General features: G+C 38.5%; 1 protein-coding gene and 1 long non-coding RNA gene across 3 annotated transcripts in view; both read left to right on the top strand.

Annotated features, from left to right (window-relative positions):
- The window catches only part of LOC106939487 (uncharacterized), an 8,071-nt gene extending 7,924 nt beyond the window's left edge, over positions 1-147 (top strand). Inside the window, exon 3 of the long non-coding RNA XR_001422857.1 lies at positions 3-147. This is a non-coding gene — a long non-coding RNA (uncharacterized LOC106939487). The remainder of the gene's footprint in view (positions 1-2) is intronic.
- A 5,115-nt stretch (positions 148-5,262) lies between these two features.
- LOC106939486 (synembryn-A-like) overlaps positions 5,263-14,270 on the top strand; it is a 14,898-nt gene continuing 5,890 nt past the window's right edge. Inside the window, exons 1-12 of one of the 2 annotated variants that reach the window (XM_015021884.1) lie at positions 5,264-5,703; positions 6,353-6,376; positions 6,493-6,587; positions 6,683-6,730; positions 7,628-7,645; positions 7,738-7,827; positions 9,039-9,637; positions 10,085-10,220; positions 11,983-12,171; positions 12,347-12,441; positions 13,470-13,620; positions 13,700-13,795. In XM_015021884.1, coding sequence (XP_014877370.1) covers positions 6,498-6,587; positions 6,683-6,730; positions 7,628-7,645; positions 7,738-7,827; positions 9,039-9,637; positions 10,085-10,220; positions 11,983-12,171; positions 12,347-12,441; positions 13,470-13,620; positions 13,700-13,795 — 1,512 coding nt within the window. In that variant the 5' untranslated portion in view covers positions 5,264-5,703; positions 6,353-6,376; positions 6,493-6,497. Of the gene's footprint in view, positions 5,704-6,352; positions 6,377-6,492; positions 6,588-6,682; positions 6,731-7,627; positions 7,646-7,737; positions 7,828-9,038; positions 9,638-10,084; positions 10,221-11,982; positions 12,172-12,346; positions 12,442-13,469; positions 13,621-13,699; positions 13,796-14,270 lie in introns of both variants that reach the window. The other variant, XM_015021885.1, reaches the window with a different exon arrangement.

Genomic DNA, 14,270 nt, shown 5'->3' with positions numbered 1-14,270 from the left:
AGCCCGCTGAGCCCAGAATAACCCGATTCTCCTCCGAGCCTTTCTTTATCGCCTCTTTGTTTTTTTCCCTGGGCCTTTTCCCCCTTGAGTCATTTTTCCCTCATTGTGTTTATTCCTGAAATGTCCTTCACTCACATCCACCTCGCCTCCAACTTTGATAGAAACAGGAGCAGCTCCTTGATCTCACATCTGCTCTCAGGTTTTGCAGTGATCATAAAACAAACCGCAGCAGCCAGAGTTGTTTACTGTCCCATGGATAAGTTTCCTTTATTGAAATAAAAACAAAAAGGAAAGTATAGAGGGAACAGTATACAGAATGTCCATCCATACAACAGTCAGGGGTCATTTACAGGAAATATGGTCTAAATTGTGCTACACTTTATGTTTTAGATGTCTGGAGTTGTTTGGATCTGTTTTCAGTCTCTATGTGCACAATTATTTTTATTTTTAAATCTCCCAAAGAGCGATAAAAAAGAAGAGGAAAACTAAACAAAAGAAGGGCGTTCCAGGGAAATGTACATTTTCCATCTCTTGTAGATGTTTTTGAATTTGGATTGTCAAAGTTTCATTGGAAAGTGATTCTTTCCATCACAAACATATCACATATTACATCAAACCATTTCTAATTGTTTACCTTGCACTTAAACTTAGTATTCCAAATAAATACTTAATTTTAACACTCTCAGTAGTTGATTCTATAAACACAAAAAGAAGCTGCTTCCTAGTTAGATTTCATATTTTTTTTCCAAAAATAATTACTATTTCTGTAAAAATGTAAGTTTTTATACATTGTGCATACACATGTTTTTACATGATGGACCAACAAGGTGTCATAGTGGAGAAGTAGACAGAAAATAAATAAACGTAAATATTTTGACAAATAAATAAATGAAAAGTGTGATGTATATTCTGCCTCCATTCATGCAGAAAGGTGTTTTCCCACCTGGTGGTCTGGTAGACGCGGCTCGACTGGGGATCAAAGGTGCAACATTTATTACATTTTCAGCTGCTGCACTTCGCTTTCACACTGCACTGAGTCAAATGAACTAAAGCCTTTGAGCGACATGGTACCTCCACTCACCTGAGGTGGCGCTGCAACAAGAACCACTGAAGGAAACGACACAAAAACCTCAGAACTGAGCCCAACTTCCTGAATGGAGTCAATAAACTTCACAAATGTAAAAAAAAAAAAGGAGAAGCATCAGATTAGAGCAGTTTTAGGATTCCTTTTATGTCTTTGGTAAAAAAAAAATCAGGAGTCATTTCTCCCGCCAGCCCTCGGCTCTTGGTTTGTTTTGGTTGTATTTACCCATAATGCCCTGCACTGGAGTCGTCTTCCTGCTTTTGGAGCGGTTAACACTCGTGGACCACATCAATTGAAATGTCCCCTGCAATAGCATAATATCTTAATATATATAACCTGAAATGAAAATGTTGTCTTTTTTTTCTAAATGTGAAGGTAGTGCTGTTTTTTCACAATAAAATAAGTTTACCCTGTCATTTTGAGTTATTTGTAGATTCTGAAAGCATGGATTCTTAGCTTTCCAATGATAGAAAACACATGGAAATCAAAAAAGAACTTCTTCACATGCTATAGTGCTCAAAAATAAAAGTTCTGCAACTCACCCTCAGAAACTTTCCACTGGGATCTTCAGGCTTTCTTTTTAGTGACCTGGTCTGAAGCCACTCATCCATCATTATCTTTAAACACAATCTTTGGTGAGCTAGCTGTAGCGTCGACTTTGAGCTCACGGCAAATTGTTTCCATGCAGTACCTTATTAACAACTAGGGGGCGCCTGGACCACAGTTTGAGGAAAACTGATTTAAAGGAAACAGCGTAGAATAGCATGCTAAATTTAAATAAAATAAAGCTGTATTTTTAACAAAAATGTTAAAACTGATTCTCCAATTATTGTCCCTGTTAACATTAGCACTGCAGCACAGCCAGCTTCTACTGGGGGTTAGAAAAGTAGATGTTTATTTTGTTATGGTCAGTTTAATAATTTTTTTGACTCTTGAAATCATTTGAGCAAATGATTATGTTGATGAGGCATTAAGGTGTTAATGCTGATGAATATTAAAGGTTTCTTTAGCAATAAAACTTTCCCATTGTCTCCAGAATGAATAAGAATATGACCAGTGGTCAAACTGTGTGTAATATGCCACAGTAGAAAATCACAACATCCACCTCTTACAGCTCTCATTTAGTAACATCCTAGGCCTAATTCACCATGAAAAATATTATGTTTACTTTGTGAGGACTTTTCTGGACCTTTCTGCCTGTGACGTATTGAGCATCCTGTTGTTTTAGGCCCGTATCTGCCCCCCGTTTCCTCCACTCACCGAACACACGGGAGCGTATCCGGGCAGAAAAACTTCATATTAGCTCATTCATTTCATCACAGGAGACACGTCGTCATCAGCATGTGAACCACTTCGTAAGGCTTCCAGTAAGCTGAAGATAACAGCTAAATGTTGGCTAGCAACCTTTGGCCCAGTCAAAGTCCAGACCTAAACCCAGATGAGAATCACTTTCAGGGCTTGATAGTTGATGTCTACATAAAATTTCTATCCAAACTAGATGAGCTTCAACTGCTGTGACCAACTCTTCTTTGCAGAATTGCTTTCATTCAGTCAGGATTGGAGGATTTGTGAGCATGAAATGACTATTTTAGCTGGATATCAATCCAAACTTTGACTAGGCCACTGCAACACCTTGTGCTTTGTATCATTATCATGATACAGAGCCAATTTGAAATTGAATTTAAGACAAGAGTTTTTAACACTTTGCTGACTGATGTCAGAGTTTTAATTTACATGAACAGGTGATATTTAGCATTTCAGCATAAACTGGATTCAAAGACCTCTGATAAAAATATGCAAAATATAAGTAAAATATGTTTGTTACAAACTTCTACTTTTGTAGTAAAGTTAATAGTGAAGTGAAATCACACTAACGATGGGTGACCCTCATAATAACTACTTAGCCCAGAGCTAAATATCTAGTTTGAAGATGAACATTAAGTTTGCTAACTAAGTATTTAGTTTGAAGATACATATTTAGCTTATTTAGAGTTTGTTTTGAAACATAATGAAAAATTAACAGTGACATTTGACTAAATGTAATGTTTCAATTGTTTATGTGTTCTATGACTGTATTTTTTTTACGATGTAAAGCACTTTGAAATGCCTTGTTGCTTAAATGTCCTATAAAAATTTATTTGATGGTTTGATCTGTGCACAGCTTGTGGTTGAGTCAAGTCAATACAGTGAAGACAAAATGCAAACATGGTGGCAAATTGGAAAGCTCTGATCCTTTTTCATAAGAGGATGCACAAGAATCTGCTTTGCATTTACACAGGATCACCACCAGGGGGCATTACAGGGCAAATGAAAGGTTGGACTGAGAATCATAAATTTATCAAAAACCGCACTTTGGCTTGAATAGGTTACATTAGTTTTGTACTTTTTTTACCTTCTGTGTGTGTGTGTGTGTGTGTGTGTGTGTGTGTGTGTGTGTGTGCGTGCGTGCGTGCGTGTGTGTGTGTGTGTGTGTTGCATTACCAAAACAATGAAAACAATCCAGCCTGGTTGGGACAGTATTTACTTCATAACCAATTCTGATCTGGTATCAGTTCTGTTGCTATTCTGGATCAATCCGTCCACCTCTACTGCTTCCTTCCTTCAGTAAACAACGGCTGTAGTTAAAGCTGATGGGAAAGCAAAAATAACATTAATTAAATTATTAACTATTAACCTTCTGAAAATAGGAACAATTTTAATTTATTCCATAAATGCAAAAATAAGGTAAACTCTCCAGGTTTCTTTTTCTTATTTAATTCACTTCACCAGTTTTATTTTACAACACAGCTCCATTGAGAACCCAGAACCAGTCATCACAGGTGTGTGTGAATAAAAGAGCTCCAGCACTCAAATGATTATTATTTTACCTATGATTAATCGCGGATTATGTCCGACGGTAATCGGATAGAAGGGAGGGATTGTGTTCCCAACAGGAAGTGTCCCTGTTTACCTGCTGTGGCCTAACTCTGAGAAAATCAGTCAATCACCACACAAGGTTTTTATTTCACTCTTAATAAAATGTTTTAGCAATTTGAAAAACTTTTGCAGTCATATTTGGTTTAATGTTACTGAAAATACAGTAACATTCAGTAAAATATGAATTATTTTTAATCCTCAGATTTATTTATGTCTTATTGTTTTGGGTTTAGGAAACAACGAGACACAAATAAATATTACTTTGTAATATTTACAGAGCAAACCAGAAATACATTTTTAAGCTCAAATTATTTGAATGAATATATTTAGCTTTCAAGCTATTTTGTTAACTAAAATATCTTTTTATCTAAATAGTTTGTTTGGAGATAAATATTTAGTTTGTAAACATAATATTTACCTAAATATGAAGCTAATTGTGCTAATTAAATGATTACTTTGAAACAGAGACAGTTGTAAATGAATTTACAGCTGTAAACTTTCCTGCTTACTAACTTAAACTATTGCTGCTAATTTTTCACTGTGCAATTTTACAAACAGCAGGCAATAAAACCCGTACAAAATAAGTAGAAATCCATCCATTAACAAAAAATAGGAAAAAAAAAACTACAAAAAGAAACCAAATTGACTTACAATAAAACTACACTCATGTTTACTATATTTATTCTAACAAAAGACGAAATCAAGTTGGTGGCTAACATCAGTCCAACAGCTTCTGCCTCTATACAGTAAACAAAATATAACAAATAACCATAAACAAATTACAGAGCAATAACTGCCAATGAGCAGCTAACAGCAGTTAGCAGAGGCTAACGATTATAAAATTAAACATATATAAAATGCACATTAATAATGATAACATTTAAAAACGTATACAAAACATAGCAAACTTACTCACGAAACACTGTTAGATCAATTCTGTCTAAAAATACATGTTAAAATGCAATAATTGTAAAGAAAACAGAGTTAATCCTAATACGTACCACAGTTACCAACGGCAACAGGAAAAGGGGGCGGAGCTGTCAGATACTGGTTGCTATGGTAACCACCAACCGTCAAGAGCAGCGTAACGGAACTTAATACACCGACAATAAAAGTCTGGAGAAACAACTTGTTGACTAAACAAAACAACTTGGAGAACAAATAAACAAACGTCACATCCACTGTACTGTTAAAATAAAATCCTGTCACACACACTTCGTCTCCAACCTTTTGATTTGGCAGAAATCCTCACAAAGGTTCATTTTTCCCTTTAATTATGAGGGAAGCAGTCAGACACGCTGACAGCAGCAGCTGATGTTTTATTCAGTCGTTTTTCTCAGCCACATTTAGATCCAGTTTGGTTTTATAACATATAGAAAAGCTCAGCTGAAGAAAGAAGGAAGTTTTAATGGCTGTTTCTGCTGCTGCAGAGCGGCACACACATGGGAAACCTCCAACAGGTTGAAAGGTCAACACAGGGAGATATAAGCTTAGAGTCCATTAGTGGATTATAACCATAAACACTCGGCGGCTCCTGCATCTCCCTTGGATTAAAGAGAGAGAGAAACACGGAGAGGCAGGCAGGCTGCATGACAGGGACTGGAATCTGAAGCAAACTGCAGAGACGTGGAACGCTGAAGGAGCTGCGATCGACCCGAACTCTGAGATCTGAGGTGATCTTCCTCACCTGGAAGCCGCGGACGGTAGGTTGGCTCAGAGATTTAATCTGGAATATCACAGGAGTGACAGATTGGGAGCAATGCTGCCTTGCAGAAGGTCCTGGGTTCGAATCCCATCCTCTGGTCTTCCTGCATGGAGTTTGCATGTTCTCCCCGTGCATGCATGAGTTCTCTCTGGGTACTCTGGATCCCTCACACAATCCACAAACATGACTGCTAGGTTAAACCACAAAATCCTACCAAGTATATTTGGTTATAATTCTAAGTTATTATATTACACTGGCAGATTATGTCACTTATGACTAGAACTTTTTCTTCAATATTAAGGAATTACTGACTTAAAACAAGAACCTGTTTCTTGCTGAAATATTACTTGTTTTATTTAAAGTGTACTCACTAAAAATTTAGTTAAATTTAGATTTAGTGTTTTGCAGTGTAATTGGTTTTAGCTGTGAGTGTGTCCATGTGTGATGAATTGAACCTGTCCACAGTGTTTAATTATTGATAAAGACTCTGCAAGGATAAGTGCATATAGATAGTGAATGGATGGAGTTTTATGTTTGCATTCATCTATTAAATCTGCGCAAACTGATCAAAAAAGGTGAAAAATCACTTGTATAAATCAATATTTAAGTAGGTTTCTCTTATTTTCTCATATTTCTTGCTTTTCTAGTTCCTCATTTGATCCAAAAAGCAGGTAAAATCTAGTCAGTTGCTTTTCATGTTGCCATCCTTGTTTACTGTTGTGTAAGTTTAATTCAGTTATGGTCCGTGTGTGTGTGTGTGTGTGTGTGCGTGTGTGTGCCTGCGCAGGAAGCATGGACGTGGACATGGAGGGGATTATCCAGTGCATCAAGCAGGGGGATGAGGACGGCGTTCAGATGCAGCTGCAGCAGTTCAACAAAGAGGTAACGCCGCCACAGAGGGCGGCCGATTCCTCATGCATGAGTGATTTCTGATAAAAAAGCCTTTATTTTTATTGTGTGACTGTGTTGATCTGCAGTACGCCCAGTGCTTCTTCTTTGATGCAGACGAGCGGGAGAGGAGGAGGGTGAGTTCCTGCTGCGCCTGGAGAAAGTTTCGGCTCACATCCTTCAGTTAATCGCTCTCCACCTCCACCTCCACGCCGTCCTCGCTCCCCCGCCTCCACCCCACAGTCTGGCTGTGATTAGTAATTCTGCTGCATCAGTCGTTCCTGATCCTCTGCCTGCTCAGGCAGATTGAGTTCAGATGCAGCCACTGCAGACCTGTTAGATTAAAAAGGAGTTTTCAGGGATTTCAGTTTAGGTTCAAGTCCTGAAAATAATGTGTTTTAAGCAGAGGTGTCAAAAGTATTCACATTCAAGTCACGTGTTTCAAACTCGAGGCTCGTGGGCCAAATCCAGCCCGCCGTAGCTTTTTATGTGGCCGTCTAGATTCTAGACTAAACACTACATGTGCTTAAACATTATGTTATAAATCAAATTAATGCCGTTTTCATTTGTTTACTACCAAATTCTATCAATCAGTCCCTCCAGTGTCTTGAGAATTATTGTGGAGATTCACACAAAATCAACAAATCCCCCGCACTTTTAAGCATCTTGATTATACTTTTCAACTACATAGGTTGCCATTTTTCACCTGTGCAGTATTTTGCTACTTTTCTAGCATCCTGCACCAGGAAGCTGTGCTGCATATTTGACTCTCCCTTATCTATAGACCAGAAATAGAGCTCCAGTTTTAACTGTTATTTTTACAGTCACTGCTAATAAAAGCTTGTTTTTTTACTTTGTTGCTTTTAGATTGTAAATGTTTAGTCCCTGGTTTCTGGCAGCCACCTACTTTTCATGTTAAAGTATAATTTAGCTTTTATAAGATATTTTAGAGGACATTCTTTGCTGTTCTTTGCTGATATATTTTCTCCTTTCCTCTGTTGCTGCCTGTAAAAATGGATTATTTGATTCTCCAGCAAAGAAAACTAGAGGAGGTAAAGTTCTGCCAAAGTTTAATTCCTGCAGTTTTGTGGAAACTAAAAGTTGGAAAAACGTGTTTTATTTATTCTTTCCACTGTTTTATCAGTTCAGGAAGAATAAAGTGAGGGACTTTGCTGATTCTGACTCCGACATTGACGACTTTGAGCAGGAAGATCGAGGCCTGATCCTCAGACAGGTAACATCTGATGAGCAGCACCAAACACATTTATGGACTATTTATGTAAAACATCTAAAAAAGATTTCTAAAAAAAGTTTTCATTATTGCATACAGTCTATTGTTAAGAAATCCACAATGTCAAGTGCAAAATAATTTTTTATATATTTTATCTTTAAAAATAGTTAAAGATAAAAACTTTTTTTTTACAGTTATTGAATTATTTTTTTAAATTTAAAAATACATTTTTAAATGATTTTGTATCACCCAGCTGTGTCACAACGTTTTTTAAAAAAAAAACTAAATTGTATTTATATTTTTAGGACTTAGAATAAAGATAAAAGAGGACACACATATATATTTTAAAAAGCACAGAGATTGTAAACTAATTTTTAAAGCATTACTGGTAGTTTTTCTGTCATTTTTTGTTAAATTAAGTGCAGAATTATTTTTTTAATTGTTAAAAACCTGCTTTTGTTATTATATTTGCATTTTAAAACATTAACTGGTTCTTTTGAAGTTTTAGAGTTTTTAAGAGCCACTTTGTGGCTGCAGAACAGATGAATAAAGATTGTCTGGCGTACAGCAGTCATGCCTCTGGTGCCGGAGAGTCGAACTCATTTTCATTTTGGGCCAAATCAAGGGCCAGCTGTGCCAGAATCTATTGATAAAACCCATTAAACTGTTAAAATATCAATAAATAGCTGTTTGTTTCAGCATTCAATAACTGTTTCTTAAAATGAAATTATATTGAACGTCTCTCCAGGATTTTATGATTGTTTTTGTGTATTTTTGCAATCAAAATCACAGATTTTGTGGTACTAATTTAGAAATGTTTGTAAGGAAGTTTTATGATATTTGTGCTAATTTATGATGCTAAATGTGTCTTTTGTTAATCGCCGTAACTATCACAGACTACAACTTGACATCAAGTGAGGCTGACGCAGCAGTCACTTAAACCCAAAGATTTTGGCCAATTTGGAGAAAAATTTGCATTAAATCTATAAAAAATATATTTGATTTTGTGTGAATTTTCCATGACTTTTGTAGATTTGCAAAAGAAAACTGCTACGGCGGGCCAGATTTGGCCCCCAGACCTTGAGTTTGACACCTGTGCTGTAGTGGTTCTTGTATCAGGATGTCAAGTTTGTCCAATTTTTGAAGTTTCCATCTCTGTTAACAAATGTTTCCGATTCCTGGCCCTGTTGATGTTTTTCTGTCTCCCTCCTCAGAATCTAGCCGTCGTCATTGTGAGGTTCATGAGGTCAGGAGTGAAGCGCAGTCTGCTGAGAGTCTCTCTGCACTCACTAAGGATCCTGACCAGGGACAAAAAGATTCTGGGCCATCTGGTGACTGACGGCACTCTGCTGACTTTGGCCAAGTTGGCCGGCCTGACCACAAACGACGCCAGCGAGGAAGGCAACGACCCCGACTCTGATTTCTACGACAACATCATCGCCTCCCTTGCCGAGGCCAAACTGCTGCAGGGCCGCACAGAAGAGGACGGCGGCCAGGGCGAGGCCCTGGACCCCACTGAGGAGTTTCCTGCAGTGGACGAGGACTCCAGGAGCGTCACCAGCGGCGGCGACCTGGACAGCAACAGCTGGTTCGGCAGCCACAGGACCAGCATCAATGAAATGCACAGAGGGAGCATCCATCAGAAGGCGCTGGAGCGGGGAAGGAGAGACCGCAGAGAGAGCAAGATGGAGGGGGAAGGAGAGGTGGAGGAGAAGGAGCAGGGGGAGGAGGCGCTGAGGAAGGAGGCCATGAAGGTTCTGTGCAACGTGGTGTACAACAGCACCTGGGCTCAGGAGAGGTTCAGCGCGCTCAGGTGGGTCCAACGCTAACTTCAAAAACGAAAATTATTTATATACAACCGCCATCTCAAAAACAAGACGAAAAGTTTCATAGCATCTCATTAATTCATCATGCACACTGGGCGAATGTCCGCTAATAGTAGCGCTAATGTTTCATTTAGCGCACTTTCCTTCCCCTACATTTATATTTACAAAGTCTAAACTTTCAATTGGATAAAGTTGGACATCTGTGTTGAGGTTTTGATTATCAGCTGTTTAAAAGTATTTATGACAGTTCATCTTCCTCTCTACGGTTTTTTTAAATAAAACTTTACTGAGCCAGTGGCAAGTGTACAAGAGGTATACAGAAAAATAAAACACTTGCAGGGGAAAAAACCCAACAACCAGAGGTGTTAATTAAACACTGACAGTTTTAAATCTACCAGAGATGTAATTAAACGTTTTCCCGCTTATGGTTTCAGGCTTCTGAGCGGCCTGATTGAGTGTCTTTCCTCCAGTGTAAGCTGGTCGTCTCCCTCCAGTGTTCAGTTTTACGAGCTTCGCCTCATGTTCCTCATCACCGCCCTGAGACCCGAACTCAGCATTCAGCTCAAACAGGTACATCCGTTTATGTAAAAGCCCCGAAGACGGGGAGTATGTCAAACAAAAGCACAGACATCAGGATACACGCCTCATGGACCGCTCTCACCTGTTGTTGCTGACGAGATTTAGGGCGGCCATCTTGGAGCGGTCAGCCGCTCCACTCAGCGTTATATGTTTGGCAGCACAATGACGTATCAGAGCATTTAATTGATCATAACATGCTTTTTTGTTACTGGAAACCTTATTCATACAGCTGTCAAGCCACATTTATAAACAAATGTATTTTAAGGATTTTAGATATATCAAGACATTTTGTGTCCTTGAAGATACAAAACGACCAAAACAAGACCAGAAGAAAATCAGCAGGCCGGAAGTTCAACCAGACGAGACTTTTTCTTGCATGGGGAAACTGAAGATCTGTTTTTCTTGCTTTCACGAAGATCAAACCCGATACATTTATGTAGCCCAACATGTCTCATGCATCCAAGATCTGTTGTGGTTGCTGTGAAAAAAGATCAGGCCACCTATGTTTATTTAGTCTACTGTTTTTCTAAAACTTCACAAATTATGCAAATTGGTAACAAGTGACCTTAAGCAATGCCTCGTATTGAGGATTCTTGTGACAGTGGACATGAGAACTTCCCAGCTTAGCCTGCAGGGGGAACGCAAACCCTGTGGCCCGCCAAGCTTTTAAGACCCTGGGGAAACCCTGACTTCTGTCTCTATTTCTAAGTGGTCTTCAGGCTGCTCTGGGTCCGATCCCTCCCCTAGGAGCCGTTTGACACTGCAGACCCCACCCAGATTCATGGAGCCCCTGACAGCTCCGAGGACCTCACTCAAACCCCTCCACCACAATAAGGCGGCAGCCCACGGAGGGGAAAAATAAAACCAGACACTGTTATTAACTGATCAGGAGAGGCCTGAAGGTGGCAGTCTAGAGTTAGATCTGGCAGCTGTCAGTGTGTTGGTTCTGTTGGAGGAGAAAACACCAGACCAGTCAATATGTGTTTTTCTTGTGTGCAGCGAAACCAAGATTTGTTCTTGTTGCTGTGAAAATTAATGAGGCCACATTCATGTGGTCTACTGTGTTTTTCTAAAACTGCCCAAATTATGCAAATTGGTTAAAGACAACTGGAAGCAATGCCTCATATTAAGGATTCAAATGGTGACAGTGGAGAGGAGTAATTTCCGTTTAACAGGAAGACTTCCTAACAAAGCCAACACTGCACCAATTATTTAAATTCGTTAAAAGAAATCTTAGGCATTTCCTCCTATTGAGGATCCATGAGGTGATGTCAGGTTAGCAAGAAGACTACCAAAGAAAGCCAACATTGCGCCATGTATTTAAATTTGATCAAAGAAAGTTAGTTACTTTAACCTCTTATGACCATAATTGTAACTGGGCCACCTGGTATTTTTTATTTTATTTTATGGCTGTAAAATTCTCAAAAATTTTGCACTGAGTCTGTACTTTTGCTCTTTTTTCCAGAACGTCAGCTTTCAGTATCTCATAGTTATTTAACATTTGTGTCTATTAAAAATTGTGACAAACAGTTTAAAGAGAAAACAAAAATGGGAAATTTAAAGGTTTATTACTGAACAAGAACTTAAAGATGACAGTGGCAAACAATTTAAGCTTTTATTTATATTACATAAATGCAGAGAAAACTGTGAATGTACCTCTGAATGGTAAATGAACAGGTTTACTCTGTGAGACATTCAGGTTTAGCTAACCTCCTTCAGGGTTCCTCACTCTCTCTCCATTTTCCTCCTCCAGGAGGGAGGCGTCCCCATCCTCACAGCTGCCCTGGAGAGCTGCCTGGAGGTGCAGTGGAAGGAGCAGTACGAGTGTGTGCTGGAGCCCGCAGCACCACCCATCTCTCTGGAAGCCTCGCAGCGCATCGTGGAGATCCTCAAAATCCTCTTCAACATCACCTACAGCACCCACAAGCAGGAGCCAAGTGAGGTCAGACACTGTGCGGGTTAAACGGAAGGGGGAAGTGTGTATTTTGTTCTGTTTTTATGGTTTACTTTTAATTATTTTTTAATCAAGATATTGCAACCTTTTACCTTTCAGTTGCATCTTACACGTAAAAGTTTGTTTCTAGAGAGAGAAATGAGTTGTTGGGTTGTCCGTGCAGGACGACGCAACTCTTTACCGACACCTAGTGGCCATTCTGCGCCTCTGCTTGATGAGGAAGTGTTTGCTGCCTGAAGACACCGACGAGCTGCATGGGTGAGGAGAAATGTCCCAGCTGCTCCCAAAATAAATAAATGAACAAATAAATAAAATAGGACGGACGTTTTTATGTACAACACAGATATGAACAAGTTTGGTGAGAGAAAGTTTGTATCTAAAATGATCTGACAAATGTTTTCTAAACAGTTACTAATTATCAGAAATAGCATAGCACGTTTATTGTAAAATATATATATATATATATATATATATATATTTGCATTTATTTCTTTTTAACTAAATACATATAATTAAAAGTATACAACATGTTCCAGATTTATCCCACATTACATAATATGCAACGTTTTGCATAATTTTTGATGAATATCTATGACGGAAAATATTTTCTTGCATTTAAAGAACCATATTTTTATTTTAAATTTTTGTTTTTAATGGTTTTAAAACAAAGAAAGATTAAAAAAATCTTTGCAATGATGTGGTAAGAAACATTGTGTTGATATTTGTGGAAAATGCTATAAAAATAATTTGTTTCCTCTAAAGTTTATATATTTGTTACTAATATTTGTGCACTTGAAATTGAAATTAAAATTCTTGTTTGGACACAAAACTTTCATTGTTTCCACCCTATGACATAAAAAATACCTACAAGTTTTGCTAGTTGTCTTAGAGTCATTGTTTTGTAGATACTTTGTGCTGTAATGTTTTTTTTATTCCATCAAAAAAAATCTGACAAACTGTAAAAACCTGCATTTGTTAATATATTTTTATTTAAACAAATTAGTTGGTTCTTTATTACTTTTTACCAAAGTTATTAAGCTCGGTTAATTAGAGACATGGAAAGCCATATCATCATTTTTCCTCCACTTAAATATATATTGCTTCACTTTACATTGTTTTGTTTTTATTATAACTTGAAAAAATTAGCCAAAGTTCAAACGTCGTGAAGGTTTTTAAAGGCCGACTTTGAGAGCTGAATCTCACTTTTCTGTCAGTTTATTCAGAAACGGATCAACAAAAAGAAACTCCTGGTTTAATAAGCCTTGTGCTTCACCCTGTCATTGCAGTCACACGGTGAACCTGCTGACGGCGCTTCCTCTGCAGTGTCTCAATGTGCTGCTCACGGTGCCGCTGGAGCCCGAATCCAAGCAGAGTCTGGGGGTCAACATGGACTGCGTCCACATGCTGCTGACCTTCATGGAGAGGCGCCTGGAGGCGGTGAGGGAGGGAGCGTTCACGTTTTAAAGTTTGTTTTCTTTCTTGTGAACATGCAATCAACTGTCTCTGTTCTTCTCAGGGAGATCGAGTCAAAGAGAAACTGACGCCGATCCTCAACCTGCTGACAGAGAGCTGCAGGGCGCACAGAGAAACACGCCTGTACATCAGGAAACATGTAACTTCACATGAAAATCGACTCACACTGACATGCTAATTGCCCCACCCTGCAAAAACACAAAATCTTACCAAGTAATTTTGGTTTAGTTTCTAGTGCAAATATCTTAGCACACTTGGAATAAGAGAAACTAACTTGGAAGCAACTTTCCAGCAATATATGTTTGTTTTGAGTAAATAATTCCTTAATATTGATGAAAAATTGCTCGTTCTAAGGCAGAGAAATTGATTTAACATGGAAAAAAATGTCTTACTAGTTAAATAATCTGCTACTGAAACCAGAACTTTTGCATTAATATTAAGGACTAATTTACTTAAAACAAGCCTCTAGATTAGCGGTTCTCAACGTGGGCGGTACCGCCCCCCAGGGGTCGTTCAGAGGACGGCAGGGGGCGCTGGCGGACATTTTTACAAATTCCTTTTGGGGCTGGGATTCCTTTGGGGGGCGTTTGGTCGAAGGTAAACTTTACACCTTA

Source organism: Poecilia latipinna, unplaced genomic scaffold (assembly GCF_001443285.1).
Source record: "Poecilia latipinna isolate Pla-1442-1.1 unplaced genomic scaffold, P_latipinna-1.0 Scaffold2888, whole genome shotgun sequence".
Classification (NCBI taxonomy): Eukaryota; Metazoa; Chordata; class Actinopteri; order Cyprinodontiformes; family Poeciliidae; genus Poecilia; species Poecilia latipinna.
This window is presented reverse-complemented; position numbering and strand designations above follow the sequence as displayed.